Here is a 23,578-nt window from a genome sequence, read left to right as displayed (position 1 = left end):
TCCTGTATTTCATTTGCCTTTTCCCTGCACACTGCCCAGCAAATGGGACTAAAGAAAGCCGAAAGGGGAGAGAGAGGCATGCTGGTCCCAGTGGAGTCTGCTGTCTCAGGTGGCACCTCTGGAGGAAGGACACCTGGTCTTCCTCTCTGATGGCTTTTCTTTCCCCAACTTCTCTTCCAGGTGTTCCAGAAGGCACAGGTGATAGGAACCATCCTGGGCTCACCTGGCTCAGGCATCAACGAATGTAGCAATACCACAGAAAGGAGAAGCCATAGATCCAGATCATCACAATGACGAGGGAAGCCACGTGCCAGCAGAAGAAGGTGGTGACAAATATCATATCGTTTTTGTCATCATCCATCCATTTATGGCCGGAGATTGGTCTGAATAGCATAAAGCCGATCTGAATCAGCCAAGAGCCTGTAATCATATACAAAAAGGCCTTCAGTACCCAGAGCTGCAGCGTGTTGGGAGCCCACAGCTCTGCAATCACCACCAGCAGCAGCAGGAACAAGGCCTGGATGAGCAGGATGTGACACAGCAGCTCCACGCCTTCTGAGTCCTGCAAGTGAGACACCATCAGGGGCAGAATCAGAAACATGCCCAGAGCTTGGGCGCCTTGCTCCAGAGCAGCCGACCTCTGGGGCAGCAGGTTCTGGCTCACCACATCTACACACCCACTCAGGAAGAAGGTCATGTAGAAAGTGAGATGCTGCCACTGTTTGTGGTACAAAAAGTTCCTCTGATGATACATCTTGGTGATAAGTACAAATGGCCCACGAATGTTATGCAGTTCTTGGGCCACTAAAATGAAGGTGCTCAGTATCTTCACCAGCCCCACATAGTGTATTTGCTGCAGCCTCGCCCATCTTCCTTTGCTCCAGGGATGGCGTGGCAGATACTGGACGTGGTAGTTGCATATCAAGGCCCTGGAGATGAGTCGTGTGTGATAAAGTCCATAGAAGAAGAGAGAGAGTCCTGGGTACAGATGCCCCTCAAAGCCTCCCATGGAACTGAAGATAGGTCTGACCACAGGCAGAGGCAAGAGGCTCAGGAGTGGCCAGGTCAGGCTCTAGAGTGTGGAGGGGGCTTCTTGAAGTTGACTTATATTCTCTATTCAGCTCACTGCATCCACATACAGGAGGGAAATGGTTTTGGAGAAAACCCAGATTTATGGTGGGGTGGGTGTCATGGGTTCCGTTCTGGTCTTCCGCTCTGGTTCATGGATAGCTAACCAACCATTGCCAAATGATGAAATAAGTATATTCTCCAGCCCGATGCCTGGCCATCAGCCCTTCTTGGAGGCTGTGCTCTAGCCCCCTCATTGCCTCTCTTCCCACTCATCTTTGATGTCATTTATACCTTCCTTCCTTTGCTCCCAAATTCACAGAATGTAAGGAAGAACTTAGAGAAAGTGGGGAGAACATACAATGGAGGATGAACCCCTTATGATTCTTCACATATAACTTCATCCAAATACTAGGCCCAAGTGTGTTCTTCTGGGTATAAACAGTCTAAGAGCCAAAAGTGAACACATACACCCAGTGATGCTGATGTTATTTGAGGAAGGCCAGAAAAATGTTCACTCTTCTGCTCATCTCCAGACAGAACTGAGGTGTCATCATTTGAGATTCCTTCCTTTGAGTTCCAGTGTTTTTCCAAGCTGTGCAGGCAAATAGGTTCTACTCAGAGGTACTCATGTGAAATCTCTTGGGGGTGGTGCCTTGCAATAATCATATCAGTAAACATTCCCAGGTAATTCTTATGCACATTAAATTTTGAGAATCAATGAGTGATATGTAGTACTGATTGGAAAGAAGGTCCTATTAAGCTAGTAATCTTCATGTGAATGAACAGTGAAATAATTTCTTACATGAAATAAGTCTTTATTTAGAGTGTAATCGTCATATAATCCTTCGTGACAGTCAGTCAAGTGCAGGGAATATTTCAAGTTAATTATGTTTTATATTGATCCTATAGATTTCCATTTTGGTTTATTTGTTTTTCGTTGCTATGATGAATAGACCTTCTCTTTTATTTGATTATTTTTACTGATATAAGAAACTACAATTTTATGCTGATCTTTATATTGATCATCTCATCACATTTACATACTGTTCTTACTAATTTTCAAATGATTTTATGTAATTATATTATCTGTAAGTAATGAAAAAATGTCTTTTTAGATATTTTTTGTCTTTTCTTTTTTCCTTTTTTTTTTGTCTTTTGTCTTTTTAGGGCTGTACCCATGGCATATAGAGGTTCCCAGGCTAGGGGTCTAATTGGAGCTACAGCTGCTGGCCTACGCCACAGCCACAGCAATGCCAGATCCAAGCTGCACCTGTGAGCTACACTACAGCTCACGGCAATGCCGGATCCTCAATCCACTGAGTGAGGCCAGGGATCGAACCTGCAACCTCATGGCTCCTAGTCAGATTCGCTTCCACTGCACCATGACAGGGACTCCAATTTTCTGTCTTTCCTAATTGCCTTTTCTAATTGAATTGGCATGGTAGAAATCTACTGTTGTTTTGATTATGAAAGCGTCCCTCTTCTGGGAAGTGTCCTCTCAGACCATCTGGGTTAAGTGGGAGCTGTTGTCTTTTAATAAATTCTGCTTTCCTAGTCACAGATCAGCTAAGGGATGGGCACCTGACCCAGCTAGACAATCTAAGCCCTTCACCAGATGAGCCCTCTTTTCCCAGACTGGCTGTGAGACCCAAGCTCCAAGCCCTGCCCCAGCTTCCTTCCACCATCTCAGCTACAACAAAACTCTAATATGCCCAGATCATAGATTTACATTTAAAGGAACCACCCCAGAAACAGCAGTGCCTGAATCTATTTCACTTCAATTCAACAAAGCTGTATTAACCAGCCATAATTAGCCAGACACTATACTAAAAGCTGGTATTACAATGATAAATAAGACATGGCACCTGCCTTCAAGGAACTCCGAGATAGTACACTGCCACTCCAAGTGTGGTCCATAGGCTACCAGTGTCAGCATCACCACAGAGCCAGTTACAAACGTAGACTCCCAGGCCCTATGTCAGACCTGCTAAATCTGAAGCTGTGTTTTGTCAAGATTTCCAGGTGATTTGTATGCATATAAAGTTTGAGAAGCCCTGATCTAGCAGAAAGGACCCAGCTAAAGCCATTGTGAAGTAAATTTTATGATGCTGGAATAAACCAAGTGTGGTGGGAACATCCAGGAGGATATGGTTCATTCTGAGGGAGGAGTAGCCATTTGCACCAAAGTTGAACTGGCCAACAATTTGGGGATGAGGAGAAATGAGAGTAGGCAAGAGCATTCATTTGCGGGAAAGGGTGTGAATAAAGCTGTGAATGTGCATGGTGTGTGGGGGTGAGGGTAGGCCATGCGCAGACTGGACAGACTGGAACAAAGCCCTGTGAAGAGCTCCTAATTCTCACCCTACTGGAGATGGCGCTGTCCAGCCTATAGGTGCTGGGTTCTCCTTTGCATGCCCTTGTTGTTAGCGCTCGGTACTGGGAGCCAATCAGTGTGTGGACAAGGACCTGGCCTTCAGTGACCCCTTGGGGATGAGGGGCTGATGTTTGCAGACAGCAAAGGATGCCGAGTCTCAGATCTCATGCCAGGCCACCTGGTCCCTGGCAACAACTCTGTAGAACGACCTTGGTAAAAAGTAGAGGCACAGATTCCCACGGATTCTCACAAGCTCCTGAGCCCAAACAACCTCTGGGGAGAGAGCTTCTCCCTTATGCAGCTTATAAGAGAAGCTGACTCTGGAGAAAGTTGAGAATGTAATGACACATAATGGAAAGAGACTGAGGCAGAGTCTGTAGGCTGGGTCCATCCCCAGCCGGGCCCCTAGCTGTGTGACTATAAGGAGGTCTCCGAGCCTCAGCTGTAAAATAAAGAAGATGGATCAAATGACTTTCAGGGCCTTTCCAACCCTGATAGCCTGTGATTTTTGCATCTTCCAGTTTTAGCAATGTCTGCCATTCTCACCTTTTTCAAACTACTTAGGTTCTTTTGGAATTCACTGTCCAGTGGCAAAATATATCATTCTTCCTAGGGACTGGATCTCTACACAACTACCAAGGGCATCTGGATTATATTTTCCATCAGGGTTATATTTAGAGGAAAAAATACAGATAGACAGATTAGTTATGAAACATATTAAGTATCTACTATGTGCTTTGTTTGGCAATGGAGTTGTAGAATGCTCAGTTCTGGTCAAAAACGTTGTCGTATATATTTGGATAAATATGACACATGTTAGTAAAGAAGAAAGCAATATATAATTCCAAAATAGAAGTATTCTATTAATGATTATTGTTAATATTTCACAGTGCTAAACATTTTATGGGAATTAGCTTGTTTATTCCAGTGAAATCTATGAGGTAGTAAGTCACTGAGTATGTCTTTGCCTTTAAAGACAAATAACAGAGAATTCTGATACTGCTAGCTTAAGCTTTAAGAAATTTATGCTCTCACCTAACAAGAACTCCAGAGGAAGTATAGCTCCAGAGCTCATTAATACAGTGGCTGAATGAAATCACCAAGGGTCTAGTTTTTCTCTCTGCCATTCTCAATGGCCTTATCCTCAGATTAGCAACTGTCATGGTTTTAAGATGCTGCCACACTTCCAGGTACCATATCCTCATAGAATGTCCAGAAGCAGAAAAGACAGCTCGGTTTTATATATGTATACATAAAATACTTGTTTATAATGGGGAAGGACCTTACCAGGAGAACTAGAGCAGGCTTCCCCTGACACCTTGCCTGGGTCTGGATTTCATGCCCACACCTACACCCACCACCAGCAATTTACTTTATTCCTCCCTTCACTAGTGGCTGACACTCAGGCTCACCTCCTCTGATACACAGGAGAGGGAAGAGGGTAGTGAGTGAAAGAGAAGGGGATTATTCTATAGGAAGAAAGAAGAGGCAAGTGACTGTTGAGGCAAAAAGAAAAATCCATTTTACATTTTAAGAAATGGAAAATTTGAGAATTAAGAATGACTTGTTCAAGGTCAGACAATTTGTAAGAAGCAAAACTAGGATCCAAAACAGGGCCCATACCCTGACACATTCCAAGTCAGGTCAATGTCACCTGCCTCCTGTAGAGCACCTGGCTTTCTGACCTCAGCCTTCAGCCAGGTACTTGCTCTGGGATCAGAGGCTTCTTGCCCCCTCAAGTTGAGGCTGTGATACAGGTGTTATTTGCTCTCCTGGGCTCCTCCAGGTCAGGGACTCATTTATCTTTTTTATTTCTCTTCTTTCTCCACCCTCTAACATCATGCTTACGTGCTTTTAGAATAAACCTCCATCTACTCTCCACAGGAGACTGAATTTTCCTCCTCAGTATAAGACACGTCTCTTTTCTTTCACGTCTTCCTCAGCCTCACCGCTGCCTAGAAATCAGCCCTAAAACCAGGAAATATTCAGAATAAGTAAAGGCTCAGACTTTGGACTCTGACAAGCTCAAGTTTCAGTTCTAGCCCTGCCACTTACTAGCCATGTGACTTCAGACAAATGACTGAACCTCTCAAAGCCTCAGACTCTATAAAATAAGGATGTTTACTACATGGGGTTATGGTAAGAAGTGAATGAGAGCTCAGCGCAGCCCTCAGTAAATGGGAGTTATTGTTCTTAATTAATATAATAAAAATGAAAACTCATGTTATCACAGTTTATGGAGTTTTCTCCACAGTATCTGATTTGACCCTCCTAACAGCTGGGTTAGGGGAGGGATGTTGAGGTGATGTGGAGGAGATGGAGTCTCAGAGATTGACAGCCCTGTCGCGTTCAAATTCTTCGATTACATTCTATGGTAATTCTTGGGGTGCTACTCCCCCACTATGTGTGTCAGCTCTCCCTCCTTGTTGCAGAGTATCTGCTTTGGGTTGGATGGTGCCTGCCTCCTACCATCAAAGTCATATGTTGAAGGCCTAACCTCCAGTACCTCAGAATGTAACCTTATTTTCAAACAGGAGTATTGTAGATGAAATTGTATAAGTGAACACAAGATCATATTGAAACAAGGTGGGCCCTTAATCCACTGTGACTGCTGCCCTTATAAAAAAGAAATTTAAACCCAAACACACACTTAAGGAGAACACCATGTGAAGTGAAGGCAGAGACAAGGGTGATACTTCTACAAAGCAAGGGACAACAAAAATGGTCAGTAAAACACCAGAAGCTAGGGGAGAGGCATGGACCAGACTCCCCCTCACAGCTTTAGCAGGATCCAATCCTACTGACACCTTATCTTGGACTCCTCACCTCCAGAACTGGAAGACCATGCATTTCTGTTGTTTAGGACACTTCATTTGTGGTACTTTGTTACAGCAGCTCTAGCAAACTGATACAGTTGCCTTGGGTGGGTGGCTACCCCATTTCCCTGGGGTTCCTTTTCCTTTGGAAGTTTCATTTGCTTCTCTGGTTACTCTGCAAGTTTCACTAGTCCAGCGCTAACTACATTTTTTTTTTTTTGGTCTTTTTAGGGCTAACTACATTTTATGTTAATTCCATGGCTCAAGATTCTTGCACCCCCTAAACTTGAGTAGTATGAATTCAGTCTTCTGCGTCTCAGTTTTGCCTTGTTTTATTTTCCATCTGAGCTCTTAGAACAGCTTCCTTTCTCTTTTCTGAGCCGTTGGGAAGAGTTTGTTTATCTCCCTTACACCAAAAGGCCACATGTCCAAACCTAGCCTTTATGTAGACATCTGTGTTTTAGTTCCCCCAATGACTGAGCCCAAGTCCATTCTGCTGGCATGACAACTACAGCTGGTAGGGCTTTTATCTGGTCCAGCCCCCCTGCCTGCCTCTGGATCAACTCATTAGCCTGGCATTTATCTCTTACAGTTTACATTTTATCACCTGGGGATTTGGGATTTCTTCTTTAGATCTTGGATACAAATTATTCATCTTGTTCTGCTACTTCTTATTTTATCCAGCATGTCTTTTCCTATGGACGTGGGATGGGGATTAAATCAGTCTGCTATGCTGCAGAAAATGGAGTAGTTATTAAAGGGAAGCCTGTTTTCTAAAGGGAGTAGGGGTGTTTGAGCTGGGGCAGTTCTCATGGGGGCGGGCACTTTGCTTTCTTCTCAGGGCATGGGGGCTCTGATCCAGTCAGGTTGCTGTGTGCATGTGGGTGGGAGGGGGGAGGTTCCACAATCTGGAAGGAGCCTCCTCTAGGGGCTGAGGTTGTTCCCACAGGAGGTGGAACCCTCCTCCCCGGCGAGTTCATTCCTGTCGGGAGCCTTCAATACTCATGAGAAACTGGAGAACATTGCTGGACTGCACCTGAATCCCAACCCACCTGAAAAGGATTTTGCTTTCTCTTCTCCTTGGGAGGATAGACATAAGGGACCCACAGACAGAAAATCCTAACTACTTAAGTAAGGGTTAGACCATTAGAAATATCGCATTAACCCCCTAGCCTGTGTTAATGATTGTAATTAACTCTCATTAGAATTATCTCTATCATTAGCAATATTTCCACCATGAACTAAAGATCTTCAAGCTGATGAGGTGAGGGAAGCAGCAGAGGGTCTGTTACTTTTCAGGCTTTCTGAGAACCTGAAGTTCCCCTCTGGGGTTTGATTCAGCAATCCATCTGCTTCTAAGAGATTCAGCACCATGATGCTTCAGCCAGCTAGTGAGTCAGCCTAAGGTGGACCACAACAGCCTCGTGTCATATCATGCTGAAAATCAGACAGGCCTGAATGCACCTCTGAGAGAGGAAAGTTACTCGAATTCTCCATCAAGAGAAATGAGAGCTTTGACACTGGTCAGAAAAATTGTAGTTATTAGGGTCATTCTAATAACCCGGGGGCATCAAAATAACTCATCTTCTTTGAAAAGATATAAGAATGCATGTTTGGTTATTTGAACAACAGACAAGACAGGACAGAGCCCTTTTGCCTGGCTTACTGCAGATGTAAAAAAGTACACAGAAATGGTCTCCCACTTTCTGACAGGAGCCACGTCACTCCCTTCTGAAATGAAAACAGAACTGGCTCCAGCCGCAGTGAACCAGATTGTGCTCATCATCCACCAGGACCATCTCTCTTCTCCAAGATCCCCTTGGCTAGGGCAGTCCCAGAGACCTGTTAAACAGAATTTCTCCAAAAGGGGAGAGACATGGAAAGGGATCTTCTGCTGATCCAGCAATGATGTCCCCGCCCCTTCAGCTTCTAAGGGGAACAGCCTCTGGTGCTGCAGCCCAGTCAAGTAAAGAGACTACCACGGCCTCGTCCCTGCTCCCACCTGCAGGGGCTTTGGAAGGAGGCCCATTCTGAGCTGCCAGGAACTGTGTGTGACCTCAGACACCAGTCGTCTACACATGAGCCCAAGACCATTCAATCCTATCCTCCTGTCTGTTCTTTCTGAGGTCTTGCTCAGAAGGAGAGGTTGTATCCACTCCCAGCCAAACCCCAAGTCTCAGGCTCTTCCCAATTCCTGGGATCGCCCTCAAGCCTGGGCTGCTGCCAACTTCTTCACTTTCTAAAGCTCAAAGGGTCTATCCTGACCCCTTCCACTTCCATTGTTTAAGCGTCATCAGGAGGAGTCTGCACTTTCAGGACAAAAAGAGAGCCCGCCACCCTCCAGAGAGGCAAGGGGGAACCAAACTTCAGGAACCCGGATGCCTATTTGCCGCCCTGGCAGTGCAGTCAGGAAGATACCTTTCACTCCTCTTGATGAGTTTCCATCTCTTGTCCCAGCAGAGAAAAGGGGACTTTTACCGCAGCAGAGACACATACATACAGCCAAGTTAAAAGTCCCACAGGGTCTTCCTGATACACAGAAACACAAACTTCAAGTTCAGTTTTGGTGGTTCACTCTATTGTACTAGGAAGTGACCATGACCTTGAGATCTGGCCTTTCTGCTAGCTCTCTGCACTTAACGATGTTTATACAAATAAATTACTTTTTAGTGAGAATAAAACTTAAGTTTATTTTCCATCAAAGTGCCCAGGAAATGGGAATTAAAGCAAGATTTTCCCCCCAGTTTAAAAAATAATTTTAGACAAAAATATTGCAAAAATATATTGAAATACCTCTGCTACTTTTAATAAGGTATGGTGAATACAATTTTGTATTTTTATGGCTCAGTTATTTACCTTGTTGTGCCATCATATAGGAAGGAACACCATGAGGCAGGAGGTGAGACACAGAGGGGGCACCGTGATTACACTTGACCCCAAATCTTTAAAATCATTTAAGTTTTGTTTTGCTGGTCGGCTTTTTTTCTCTCAGGCGACCGGCTAGTTCTCATCTGTTGTCAATATGTCAATTTTTCTTCAATTAATATGCTGTTTCTAAACTGTGACCTCGCAAATGAATCAGGAAGATAAACTTATTCATACTGCTTATAAAAGGAGAGCAAACTGGCATCGAATGAAGTTTCTAGGTACAAGTCGGTATGATTGCCACTTGCTTGAACTTTCGAATGTTGATTTGAGCTAAAGTGTTTTTTTGTTTTTTCAAGGTAAAGTTTTTAAGGGTGTGTGTTTCTCTTGGATCTTCTCTATATTCTGGATACTTGAGCTTTCCTATTTATAATGTTCCAAAAGTGAGTGAGGTATAACTACAGATATTATTCTCAGAGATTCCACTCTAACTCCATGCATAAAAATATGGACTTGAGCACTTTTTCATTTTTTTTCCCTTTCTGGGTGCCCTCCCTCTCTTGGCTGATAGTGCCCTGTCCCCTTCTCTTTAAGCATTCATGCCAGCAGCATACTGTAATGAAATAAAATTGGCTTTTGAAGTTGGACCAGCCAGCTGAATTTCTAATTTTTCTTACAACATAAACTTGGAAAGTTACAGAGCTGCTCCGAACTTCAACCACCTAATTTAAGAGTGATAATTCTTTGTAGCTGTGAAAACTGAAAGTGGTAATGCCTGTGAAAGTATTTTCTAAAAATGTTGTCATTATCCACTGTAATCTTCTCACATGTCCTTGCTGCTAAGGATTATTCAGAATTATTCTGCAACCAACACTGGTAGGCTCTATAGTTGTTTTTTTTTCTTTTTCTCATTTAATCTCCACCAACCCCCCCTAATTTATGTTAAGAATAATGCTAATTTTACCCCCATTTTGAGAATGGGGAAACTGATGCTTAGAAAGTCTAATTATCTCAAGTTCATGCAGTTAATAAGTGCTAAGAGTTATGGTTTAAGCTCAGGCAAGAGGATTCCAGAACCCAGCTATGAGTCTCCATACAATGGAGCAGAATTCAGATATTTTGGCTAGTGGGGGTCAGGGAAAGAGGAGTGGTAAATCAGGGGAGCAGATTAGCAAAGGCCCCTCAGATCACACCCCAGTAAGTGGCTGTCTCTCCATTATTCTCTATTCAGGCCCAGAGGCAGCCCTGGCTCTGCATTCCCAGGGTCAGCTTTCAAAGTCCCACTTCAAGAATAATTGCAACTCCAGGACTTCCTATCATGGCTCAGTGGTAATGAACCTGACTAGTATCCATGAGGATGCGGGTCTGATCCCTAGCACTGCTCAGTGGGTCAAGGACCGGGCACTGCCGTGAGCTATGGTGTAGGTCGCAGATGCAGCTCAGATCCCGTGTTGCTGTGGCTGGGATGTAGGCTGGCAGCCGTAGCTGTGATTCAATCCCTAGCCTGGGAACTTCCATATGCCATGGGTGTGGCCTTAAAAAGGCACAAAAATAAAAAATAAAAATAAAAAAAAGAATAATTCAAACTTCCTTCCAGGTAGACAGGTCAGACAGCCTCCCTCAGGGGTCATGTTGGATTGCTTGGCTGGCCTATGCAGCTGGCACCACAGCTTTTCTGTACTGGAGTGTGGCAAACAAGGCTAGTTCACACGGAAACACATGTGGTGTCTCCATCATCCCAGCCAGTTGCTGACGATCTAATAAAAAGCTATGGTTCTACAGAGTTTTTACAGCTCTGAGCTTCTGAGAGAGCCCAAAGTCACTACTTTACAAACACTTTCTTTGCCTGCTCCTTCCTTCTAGCGATGCACCTGCCCAATCTCTCTATGCAAAAAGCCCCAGGATCAGAAAGGATATCGAGTCATAACCTAATAAACAAATAGTCTAAAGAATTCCAAAATGACTGAAGTCTCCTGTGAGAGCTTTCCTTATAACTTGGACCATGTGAACAAAAGAGGATTGCTAAAGAGGGCAATCTGGGGCTAAGTGCGGTTTAACGAGGTGGAGCTGTCACATTTGGGGCAAAAAGTATTGCTCTTTCTCTCTCATGGTTCTCCATTTACTCCATCATTTATTGAAGATGGGGGTTCAGACCCAGGTTCAGCTGGGACCAAAGGCTGGTGCAGGCCCCTGGGCCACACTGCCTCTTGGACTCACCCTCATCACTCATTACCTGGATAACCAGACTGTGCCAACCATACCTGGTCAGAATCTCAATGTAATATGTGAAAGATAAAAAATCCTACCTGGAGTTCCCTTTGCGGCTCAGCGGGTTATGAACCCAACCTAGTGTCTGTGAGGATGGGGGTTCAATCCCTGCCCTCGCTCAGTGGGTTAAGGATCTGGCATTGCCACAAGCTGTGGCATAGGTCTCCGATGTGGCTCTGATTGGGTGTTGCTGTGGCTGGGGTGTAGGCTGTCAGCTGCAGCTCTGATTCGACTCCTGGCTTGGGAACTTTCATATGGCAAGTGCAGCCATAAAAAGGAAAAAGAAAAAGAAAAATCCTACCTCTAAAATACCCAGCTGGGTCACTGTTTTCTCACCCTGATTCATGAAAGGAAGAAGCATTGTTAAGGCATGTTGGCCCCTGCCTGAGAAACCAGAGCCTGCTGATATCAGTGCCAGGCTTTCTGTAGAAACAGCAAGCTGATACCAGTGCCAGGCTTTCTGTAGAAACAGTCTATTTTAAAATTAGCATCAAAATGCACTCACTCAGGACCTCTTCTCCCGCCCCTCCTTAAATCCCCAGTGAGTTTCTATTTCCCATTAATCTTTATCCCCAGAATTTTATTCCCAGGATGGTCCTAACTCAGGAAGAAACTGAAGGTTGGATGAGCATAAAGATACGTGCTTCTCCTTAGGTTGTCTGCAGCAGAGTTGCAACCTGCCCAACTTCAACACTTGGAATAGAAGCATAGCACATAGTCTGAGAAATACAATTAATGCTATATTGCCGCTATGTCCCTGACTGCTCAAGATCTCTGGCTTCATATAGATTCATCAGACTCAAAATAAATGCTACAGTCTGGCATTCAAGGGCTTCTGTTAGCGGTGTCTCCAGGTGACCCTAGTCAAGCCTGGCTGTTCCCCCCAAAGTCCTCGGTGTGGCAGGCAGCAACCCCCACCCCAAATGTTCTCCATTTTGGTGCCTTGGCTCATATTTGAAACACCCTCTCACTTCCATCTTCTGCCTCTATCTCCATTTCTTTTAAGACTCACTAGACTCTAAGAAGCCCTTTCAGACCAGACCAGCCCCTATGTCTACAGTTCTTTCTTTCTTTTTCTTTTTCTTTTTCTTTTTTGCCACATCCACAGAATGTGGAAGTTCCTGGGCCACAGTAGCAATCAGAGCCGCAGGAGTAACAATGCTGGCTCCTTAATCCGCTGAGCCCCCAGGGAATGCCTACATTTCTTTTTATTAGTGTATTTTCAGTAGCCCAACATTTACTGAGCATCTCGTGTGGGTCATCAAGCCCTTCTCTGGCCAACCTTTTTTCAGAGCCCTTTCTGTGCTAGGCGCTGGGATAATTGCTTTGCATATCACCCTCCTGCTCTGCTCCTATTTACAGGAGGTTTCCTCAAAGAGGTTGTTTATACTCATGTCTCAATGCCTGTCCTCTCATGTTCTTTTGAACCAACTTCAAACAGACTCTTTGCCACACTTCTCCACTGAAATTGTTCTTTTCAAGGCCACTAATGATTCCCATGCTGCTAAAGCCAATGATCACTGTTCAATCCTCTTCTTCATTGACCTTTCAACAGGATTTGACATAAACAACTGACTCTATCATATCCTCTTGCAATGAGTAAGTTTTATTTGAGAAGTTAGATAATATTCCAAAAAATTATCTATTTTTTCCTATTTTACCTTATGAAATGAAGGCTGAATACACACACACACACACACACATTGCTAAAATTACAAAACTTGTGTCACTTGCAATTGTAATCTGATATAAGTGTGCCCAATGAAATAAATGGTGCTGCTAGCAAGGTATATTTTCCCCCAAATGGTAACTTTTGATAGAATTATGAACAAAGAAAAAGTGTTCCTCTGATTTAAATGGTTAAATGTTAAGTGTATATTAAGCTGTACTAAGAATGTTTTGTAAAGTGGAAATAGAATCTAGCCTCTAGTGATGTATGTCAATTATTTCTCAATAAAGCTGAAAAAAATTGAAAGTCTAGCCTCAGATAATTCAAATATTTATCTTTTTTTTTTTCACTTACGTGAATGCTTGGCAGGACATTAAAAGTTGTATGGGACATGAGATCATTCTTTTTGTGTGACACTGTCCAATACATTGTAGGATATCAAATCGTCCTGGCTCCTGTCTGCAAAATGTCAGTAGCACATCCAGTGACTGTAAAAAGTGCCCCTTAAGATTTCCACAATGACCCTTCAGGGGACACAATTCTCCATGGTCTCCTGCATATCTCCACAGCTTATGAGCAGAGATGGTGGCTAGCTTTATTCTAGACCCTCTTTTCAAGGATGTCTATGTAGCAGACAGCTTTGGAATATACATATGGTGTCCATCTCAGAGTAAAGGACAGGCACTCTTTTTTCTTTTTTTTTTTTTTTTTTGGTCTTTCTGCCTTTTCTAGGGCCACTCTTGTGGCATACGGAGGTTCCCAGGCTAGGGGTCTAATTGGAGCTGTAGCCACTGGCCTACACCAGAGCCACAGCAATGCAGGATCTGAGCCACATCTGCAACCTACACCACAGCTCATGGCAACGCTGGATCCTTAACCCACTGAGCAAGGCCAGGGATAGAACCTGCAACCTCATGGTTCCTAGTCAGATTTGTTAACCATGGCGTCAGGACAGGAACTCCCAGGACAGCCACTCTTATTGCCCGTTACAAAAGCTTCAGGTTTCCTCAGCTTGGGGTTCCCTTCTTGTCATACAACTCGTGTGTGGGCAGGCATCTCTGGCCCTCTTCACATTGCCTTTGGGAACTGAGACTCAGCACAGAATGGGGCAGGAAAAGGCAGCCATTCTGGCTGCTGCTAATGTTGAGTAGTAGGGTCTTTGGTCTGTGACCCCAGGAACTCATGTCTTCTGCCAGCAATCATGAGGCTGTGAAAGGCTGATCTTACATAGGGTAAAACTCAGATCCTTCACAGTTCCTGAAATCACTCCACTGAAAATCATTAAAACTATATGCAATCGCCCAAACCTATTCAAGTTCTGACCTCTCCCTGTACTCCAAACTTTTACAGCCAATTCCCATCAATACTCAAATGTCCAAGCCACATGTAAAAGAATGAAATTAGAACACCTAACACCATACACAAAAATAAACTCAAAATGGATTAAAGACCTAGATATAAGACCAGACACTATAAAACTCTTAGAGGGAAACATAGGCCAAACACTCTCTGACATAAATGACAGCAACAACATCTCAGATCCACCCCTTAGAGTAATGACAGTAAAAACAAAAATAAACAAATGGGACTTACTTAAACTTCAAAGTTTCTGCACAGCAAAGGAAACCCTAAACAAGATGAAAAGACAACCCATAGAATGGGAGAAAGTATTTTCCAATGAAGCAACTGACAAGGGACTCATCTCCAAAATTTATAAACACCTCCTGCAGCTCAATACCAAAAAAATAAACAACCCCATCAAAAAATGGGCAGAAGATCTACACAGACACTTCTCCAAAGAAGACATACAAATGGCCAAAAAACACATGAAAAGATGTTCAGCATCACTCATCATTAGAGAAATGCAAATCAAAACCACTATGAAGTACCACTTACACCAGCCAGAATGGCCATCATCAAAAAGTCTACAAACAATAAGTGCTGGAGAGGGTGTGGAGAAAAAGGAACCCTAGTACACTGTTGGATTGTAAACTGGTACAACCACTGTGGAAAACAATATGGAGATTCCTCAGAAAACTAAACATAGAACTACCATTTGATCCAGCAATTCCACTCCTGGGCATCTATCCAGAGAAAACCGTGACTCAAAAAGACACATGTACTCCAATGTTCATTGTAGCACTATTTGCAATAGCCAAGATATGGAAACAACCTAAATGTCCATCAACAGGGGAGTGGATAAAGAAGAAGTGGTACATGTACACAATGGAATATTACTCAGCCATTAAAAGGAAAGAAATAACAGCATTTTTGGCAACATGGTTGGACCTAGAAATTATCATGCTAAGTGAAGTCAGTCAGACAATGAGACACCAACATCAGACATCTGCATGAATCACCAGCTCATGTCACTTCTTTCAGATCTCTGGTCAAGTGTCACCATCATCACTTACATGTGGAATCTGAAAAAGGGACACAATGAACTTCTTTGCAGAAAAGATACTGACTCACAGACTTTGAAAAACTTATGGTCTCCAAAGGAGACAGTTTGGGGGGTGGGAGATGCACTGGGGGTATGGGATGGAGATGATATAAAATTGGATTGTGATAATCATTGTACAACAATAAATGTAATAAAGTCATCAAATAATTAAAAACACTATAAATAAATATGGAATCCTAAATAAATAAATAAAATAAAATAAAAAAGAGCTTTAGAAATAATAAATAATAATGAGTAAACAAAAATAAAAAAAACCTCAAATGTTCAATAACTTGAATATCAAGGGAAGTAAAAGCTCTTTGCTTGATGAAAGATAAGAAAGGGAATATATATATATGTATGACTGGGTCACTTTGCTATATAGCAGAAATTGGCACAACATTGTAAATCAACTATATTTTAATTTTAAAAAAAGCTCTTTGCTTAAAAAAAATATACTCAAATGTCCAACAGGCATCTCAAACTTAAAGTGCCCCAAACAAACACCTTATCTTTCCCCAAATCCTTTTCTTCAGGATTCTAGTCATATCAATAAAATGCAAATTCATCTTTTCAGTTCCTCAGGCTAAAAATCTTGGTGTTGGGCTTTGTTTTGTTTTGATCCTTTTTTGTTCTCTTATACCACACGTCTAATCAATTTCTCAATCCTCTCAACAGTACCTCCAAAAGTCATACAAACTCTGACCACTTCTTACCATCTTCACCTCTCTCATCCATCCACACCACGTCAACTCCCATTTGGATAAGTGCCACTGTCTTCACTGGTACCTTCCCCAGATATCTGCATGACTCACTAGCTCATGTCACTTCTTTCAGATCTCTGCTCAGATGTCACCATCATCACACAGATCAATGATGATGCTATTTTAAATAGCAATGCCTTGCAGGCCTGGCAAATCCTATTTCCTCTCTCTGCTTTATTTTTCTCTCTAGACTTTACCAGCATCTAATATACGCATACATCATCTGCTTGCCTTTTATTAGCTATTTCCTCCTGCTAAAATGTAATTATTTGTTGAATGGAGGAATCAATCCATATAATCTTCACAACAGACCCTTTATAATTCCAAAAGTAAAATTTGCAATAGTTGCTAGAAATGAACTGCTCATAACACACATGGAAGGACAAGATTTAATGCCATGAAACCATTAACAAACAAAACCTGAAACCAGGAAGCCTGAGTTCAGATCCTAGTGATGTTGTTGGCCAGCCCTGTACTACTGGGGAAGATCATAACATTTGTTAAACACGTGTTAAGAGTACATGTCCTGCCTGTTCCACGGGTTGCAGTGATTGTCAAAATTAGTAAGATATCCAAGAAAGGTCTGCAAACTGTATCACACTGAGAGAATTTGTTTTGTGTTTTTTTTTTGTTCTTTTTTTTACCTTTAAAACATATCACATTTTTCACTCCCATTGTCATAGTTACAGCCTATATAATCTTTTTTTTTTTCATTTTATTTTTGTTGTTGTTGTTGTTTTTGATTTTGGGGGGCAGTACCCATGGCACATGGACATTCCCAGGCTAGGGGTTGAATGGGAGCTATAGCTGCCAGCCTACACCATAGCCACAGCAACTTCAGATCCAAGCCTCATCTGCAACCTACACCACAGCTCATGGCAACGCCGGACTCTTAACCCACTGAACGAGGCCAGGGATCAAACCCACAACCTCAAGTTTCCTGGTCGGATTCATTTCTGCTGCACCACGACGGGAACTCCACAGCCTATATAATATTGATGGTCAAGCACTCCTGTGCTTTCTTGTATACCTGTCTTGTCTCCGGCAATTCTGTCTGTATTAAATGCCTTTACCCAACACATGCCATTTGCTCTGGCTCAGATCCCCTTCTACAAAGGCTCTAGGTCCTGAGATGCAATTTCTTTCCTGTTTCCCCATATTCCATTGGAATGCTACTGTAGAGCTTTTCAGGGTGTGCCTGTTATTTTTTTTTTTTTCTTTTTGGACCACACTCACTGTATAAGGACATTCTTAGGCTGGGGATCAAATCCAAGCTGCAGCTCTGACCTCTACCACAGCTGCAGCAATGCCAGCTCCTTGACCCACTGCATCAGGCCAGGGATCAAACCTGAACTGCTAAAGTGACAATGCCAGATCTTCCACCTGCTGCACCACAGAAGGAACTCCAGAATGTGTCCATTATTAAAGGTATTGCTCTTCCTTAGCAGCTCCTAGATTGCAGGTACTGGGCCTATTCACCTTTGTGACTCCCACAACTCCTAACACACTCTGGTTATAACACAGACTCTAGTTGTAGAACAAGGTAGACATGGGCAAGCTGGAGGCAATTTATGCTTTCTTATTGACATCCTCTGCAAAAAAACTCATTTTCCAATCTCTTGTCAACCTCAATTTCTTATACGGACTAGAGCTGGGTGATGGGCAAAGGCCAGTGGCACAACTCTAGGCCTTCCCTTTGAAAGTCTTGCATGGAGGCTCCAGTCAACTCCCCTTGGAATAATGGTGAGTTTTCCTATCTACAGTTGTGTTACTGGACTTTGAAGCCTGTATTGAAACTTAGAGACAAAAGAGTGAGTTACAGTTAAGATACTGTTTCAAGCATTTGTTGAATTGAATACCAAAAATGGAAAATGACACAATACAGCTCCACATGAGGTCTATTACTCTTGAGACAAGTCCAGAAGACCAACTCTGCTAGGAACAGAGCAGCTCAGGAATTCTTAAGCTCCTTTCTGGAAAAGGCTTCCAGAAGAAGACTGGGGAAACAATGAAGGTATTGTCTTTGAAATAAGAACTCTTTGGTGATGTGAATGTGACAAGACATTTGGGAAAGATGCCCATGCCATCTTGGAGTTTGTAACAAAGATGGGGACAGTTCTATCTAGGATACTAGGGCCCTTTGATGATAGGAGGGAACTGTCTCTGCTGGGGATGGCCTGTGGCAATCCTACACCTCTACATTTAAACATGGTATTGACCTGCAGATCCCCCCTTTTCGTCCCCAAACTCCATGTCACAGTAGAAATTCTTGGGAATCTACTTCTCACCAGTTTGGGGACTGAAATGAAGGGGAGAAACAGAAAAAGGCATGAGAGACACTAGCTACCATTAGTCAAGCACATACAATAATCTACACACTTGCCTATTACAAGCCATTTGATTTTTACCATTTTTCTGAGGAGTATACAGAATGACCCCATGGGGAATCTGAGGCTCAAATCACTTATTTTCCCAGGAAGACACAGATAGAAGAAACAGAGTAGGTACAACTTGCTATTCCCAGGACATTCCCTGGACTTCCCTGCCAGTGCTTACCCTGTGCTCCCCCAAAAGACCACTGTCCATCTCTACTGGTCCAGATCCCAGTGTTCCTAAAAGGGCACCTCCCATCTAACTACCTGTACACAGCAGTCATGGTTCCCTCCAAGGTGGAAGCAATTGCTTTTTCCTTGATCTGATGGAACTTTGTATCTCTTTTCCTACATGTCTCTGTCCCTCTTCTATTGTGGCCATTTGTATACATCTTATTTCCTCTACTAGAACCAAAAATCCTTACGGGCATTGACAGTGTCTTCTTCATCTTGATATTACCCAATCCATATAATAAAAGCATTAGATAAAGTTTCTTGCTCATCATAGGCATTCCACACATGTTTGCTGAATGAGGAACATAGAGGCATTGCAAAAGGTGAAATCTCAGGTATTTTGGTATCAGAGCCCCTTGCTTTCAGCTAAAATGAACAAGATCTGAGGGTTCGCTGTCATCAAAAGCAAACGCTGGCCCAATTCCAGAGGGCATCTACCCCTTCCTGGCTTCTGCTTCAAAGTTTTCCCTAAGTCCCAGTCGCGGCCCTCTTGATCTTTCCCTGTTTGCTCATTAAAGTTAATTTGGGACATGAAAAGATCCAGGACTGCATATTTCATTCAGGCCAGGTCTTCTTAATTTAGCAACTGCAGACAAAATGTTCAAAGAGGGCAGGGGTTATCAGTACGAGGCCAGTACATGGAGCACTTGTTTGAACCCTGACCCTCTGTTCATGGACGGACATAGTCAGTCAGCTCTGGGATGCTAAGAACATCAGCAGGAGTAGACTACGTCTCTTCGTAGAGCTGTCACGAGTCTTCACAGAGTTCCGCAGCTCTCCTTCTGGAGGCAATTAAGGAAATGCCAATTTGTGTGAAATGGTCTTGTGTTCAGCGTCTTGGGTGTGGGCTAAGATAATTGTTAGCAATATCGGTTATCACTTTCCGAGTTCTCACTGTGTGCCGAGGATTGTGCTGAGTGTTTTCACATGGGTTACCTCTTCTAATCTTCAGTTAATCCTCTGAGGTGGATTTCCCCATATTTCTTAGGAGAAAAGCATGGCCTAGAGAAGTTACGCTACTCGACTGAGACCTGATAGCTACTGGATGACAAAGAAGGTGACAAAGCTGAGATTCCAACCACAGCAGAGTAGCCTTAGGGTCTGGACTACTAACCACCTCATCTTACGAGGCTGTCTCAAAATGTTTCATTAGCAGGCAGAAAAAAGTCCCGACCAATAACTGCTGCCTTAAAGGGTGCTGCTCTGAATGAGGTACCAGTTGGGCAAGGCCTTGGTTTTTTTTTTTTATCAAATTTCCTACATAAAAATTCATTTATATGAGGAATGAAAGAATAGGGGTTGTGGCATAAACAACTGGTACCATGAGAACCAAGGACAATTTTGCCTATGTGGCATGCCTAGGTGGCATATCAAGGTTCCAAGATTTAGCAGGATGATTTGTAAAGTTTTACAAAGCTGGAGATGGAAGGGTGAGGAAAGCTGGAGCACACAGAAGCATGATAAAGTGTTGCCAATCTCAAGTTCCATAACCCTCAAGTCTAACAGACGTGTTCCAGGGGAAATTGTACTTCTAGTAAATGTAAGTTACTCACATGGAAATATTTTAAAGGAGGAACTGGGATCAGGACCAAAAAAGAAAAAAGAAAGAAAAAAGGAAAACGAAAGAAAGAAAAGAAACATGCAAACATAAAATAAAATGCTAAAAATAACTCCAAGTATATCAATGATCATGATAAATTTAAGTACCTCCAATTCCCATGTCAATGTAACAGATTTTTCAAAAGTTAAGATACAAAGGCAAGCTATGTGCCCATTACAAGATATAAGCAACTGAGTACAGAAAAGCTGAAAGGCAGAGCCTTCTCACTTGTCTGCTTGACGATCTCACAAGTGTTCTATCTTAGTAAATCTATTTCTTGCCTATCACTTTGCCTCTTGCTGAATTCCTTCTGCGCTGAGACACAAAGAACCTGAGCCCCAGTAAGTCCAGACACCAGAACCCAAACCCCCAACAAATGGAAGATGCTAACTACTTGATGAAACAGTCTTCATTCCAGAAAGAAGGTCATGGCGTGATAATCTCAAGGACCACCAGAACCAGGCCCAAGGCCACTAATCACCAGCTTTGAAGAAGAATGCAAGCTTGAGTCTACTCTGACCCTTATCTGTGGCCCTATTCTCCACCCCCAAAACTATAAGACCCCCTCCTACTCTCTCCGGAAGGAGGGCACAGCCTTTAGGACATTAGCCTGCTGTGGCCTCCTTTGCCTGGCAAAGCAATAAATGCTCCTCATTTCTACTTGGCCCCCTTCCCAAAATGTTTGAAAACTCAGGTATTAAAGTAGACTAGAAAAATAATGAAAGAAAATAGAAGTTATGATGCTGACATCAGACAAAAGAAAACTAAAGATGAGGAGTTTCCGATGTGGCTCAGCAGAAACGACTCCCACTAGGAACCATGAGGTTGTGGGTTTGATCCCTGGCCTCTCTCAGTGGGTTAAGGATCCAGAGTTGCCATGAGCTATGGTGTAGTTCGCAGATGTGGCTTGGACCTGGCGTGGCTGTGGCTGTGGCTGTGGCTGTGGTGCAGGCTGACAGGTGTAGCTCTAATTAGACTCCTAGCCTGGGAATCTCCATATGCTGTGGGTGTGGACTGAAAAACCAAAAAAAAAAAAAAGAAAGAAAGAAAACTAAAGATGAGAATCACTAACAATTAAAAGGGACAAACATATTTTCTTCTTTCTATTATGTTCAACTCACAAAAGAGATTCAACCACTATCAATTTTAATGCATTAACATTGTAGCATCTATATGCATAAAGTAAAAACTTATAGAAATAAAAGGGAAATGAACAAAGCTGGAGTCATAGTCAAAGTACATAACACACTCATCTCAGAAATCATCACACATATCATATGAAAATTAATAGGAATATATAATATTTGTATACTTCCATTGGAACATTTATGAAGAAAAACAACTTTTTTTTTTGCTTTTTAGGGCCACACCCATGGCATATGGAGGTCCCAGGCTAGGGGTCGAATCAGAGCTGCAGCTGCTAGCCTACGTCACAGCCACAACGATGCAGGAACCAAGCTGCCTCTTTGACCTACGCCACAGCTCACGGCAACACTGTATCCTTAACCCACTGAGTGAGGCCAATGATCCAACCTGCAACGTCATGGTTACTAGTCAGTTTTGTTTTCACTGCACCACAACGGGAACTCCAAAAACAACATATTTTTAAGAAACAGAAATAACATCAAGATAAAAAGGGTAAGAAGAGAAAAAAAGATACAATTTCTTTGGAAATTTAAATATATTATTCTAGATAACTTCTGAGTTAAGGAGAAAATGAAAATAGAAATGGAAAAAGTATTCAAAACTGAATGATAATGAGAGCACTCCATATATCAAAACCTGCAGGATGCAGCCAGAGTGGACTCAGATAAGAAAGGAAGTCTCCTTGCCATTTCCTGAGCCTCCGGCTCTTTGCACTAGAGCTGCACCATTCCAGTCAATGGCCACTATCCACATGTGGCTAAATTGAAATTCATTATAATTAAAAACTCAGTTCCCTAGTTTTCACTGGCTACATTTCAAGTGCTCGGTAGCCACAAGTGGCTAGAAGTTATCATACTGGACGGCATAGATTTTAGACAATTCTCATCTTTGTAGAAAGTTCTATTTGGTAGTGTGCTTCTCTAGAGTTTGCCAGGGAAATTCCAATATGTCAGCTTCGCTGGCTGTAGGCATCTATTGAGTCCAGGTTTCAACTGACCAGCCTAGCTGACTATTCATACCATTCCCAGATGCTCAGGCCATGTGTTAAACCTAGAATCTCAGGGAAGTGAACTCATATTGATAAATGTGGCCAAGTCAACTCTTCAGTTTTGCTTTACATGGTCAAACACCTTTAGAATTCATTCACATCCACGTTCCCCATACTCAGGGCCGACTGGGGAGGTCTTAAAAGCCTTTTGGTGTATTGATTTCTTCTCTCACCTCAGACCAGATCTTGAACCTCCTTGTCTGGGCTGTATTTGGATCTACTCCTGTTATGGACAGGGAGGTAATAAGAGGTGGGAGTAGCCCCTTGTGATGGAACTCTCCCAGGTGCAGTCATTGAAAAGTGTTTATGCAGAAGAATACTTGTTCTTGCAGGTGGGAAGAGGGCTTGCCTCCAACAAAGAGTCCCTATGGAACTGGGGAGTTCAAATTTCTCAGCCTCCCTTGTTTCCCCATCCCAGATCTCAGGGTCTTATTCTGTCCCCCACAGGTGCCCTTGTCGTAGCATTAGAGATTGGTGGAACAAGCATTTACTCGGCCCTGCCACCCTACAACCCATATACTACAGCACTGGGTTCTCAGCTGTATCGTTCCTACATGATAATAGTGAAGGACTGATTTCTTTGAAGTTGGTGTAAGGGTTTTTCAAAAGAGCTTGATACTAAAGTCTTCCCTGAGTTACTGGCAGTTTTCTTTAAAAAATTTTTTTTTAAATTGTTATTTCCCCAATACAATTTTTTTTTCTACTGTACAGCATGGTGACCCAGTCACACATACATGTATACATTCTTTTTTCTCACTTTATCCTGCTCCATCGTAAGTGACTAGACATAGTTCCCAGAGCTACACAGCAGGATCTCATTGCTAATCCAGTCCAAAGGCAATAATCTGCATCTATTAACTGGCAGTTTTCAAAGACTAATCTAGGGATGTTTCTGGCTAAAGCTGAAC

At 42.8% G+C, this 23,578-nt stretch overlaps 1 protein-coding gene across 1 annotated transcript; it reads right to left on the bottom strand.

The window, feature by feature from the left end:
• Nucleotides 1–1,040, bottom strand: LOC125110586 (transmembrane epididymal protein 1-like). The gene has a single exon (XM_047751940.1). The coding sequence runs from the start codon at nucleotides 1,007–1,009 to the stop codon at nucleotides 236–238; it is 774 nt and encodes a 257-aa protein (XP_047607896.1). The 5' UTR covers nucleotides 1,010–1,040; the 3' UTR covers nucleotides 1–235.
• Nucleotides 1,041–23,578: the final 22,538 nt, after the last annotated feature.

This window comes from Phacochoerus africanus, chromosome 11 (genome assembly GCF_016906955.1).
Source record: "Phacochoerus africanus isolate WHEZ1 chromosome 11, ROS_Pafr_v1, whole genome shotgun sequence".
In the NCBI taxonomy this organism is placed as follows: domain Eukaryota; kingdom Metazoa; phylum Chordata; class Mammalia; order Artiodactyla; family Suidae; genus Phacochoerus; species Phacochoerus africanus.
This window is presented reverse-complemented; position numbering and strand designations above follow the sequence as displayed.

Excerpts from the sequence above, each read along its gene's own strand:
- LOC125110586 (XM_047751940.1), bottom strand. The coding sequence starts at position 1,009 with ATGGGAGGCTTTGAGGGGCATCTGTACCCAGGACTCTCTCTCTTCTTC.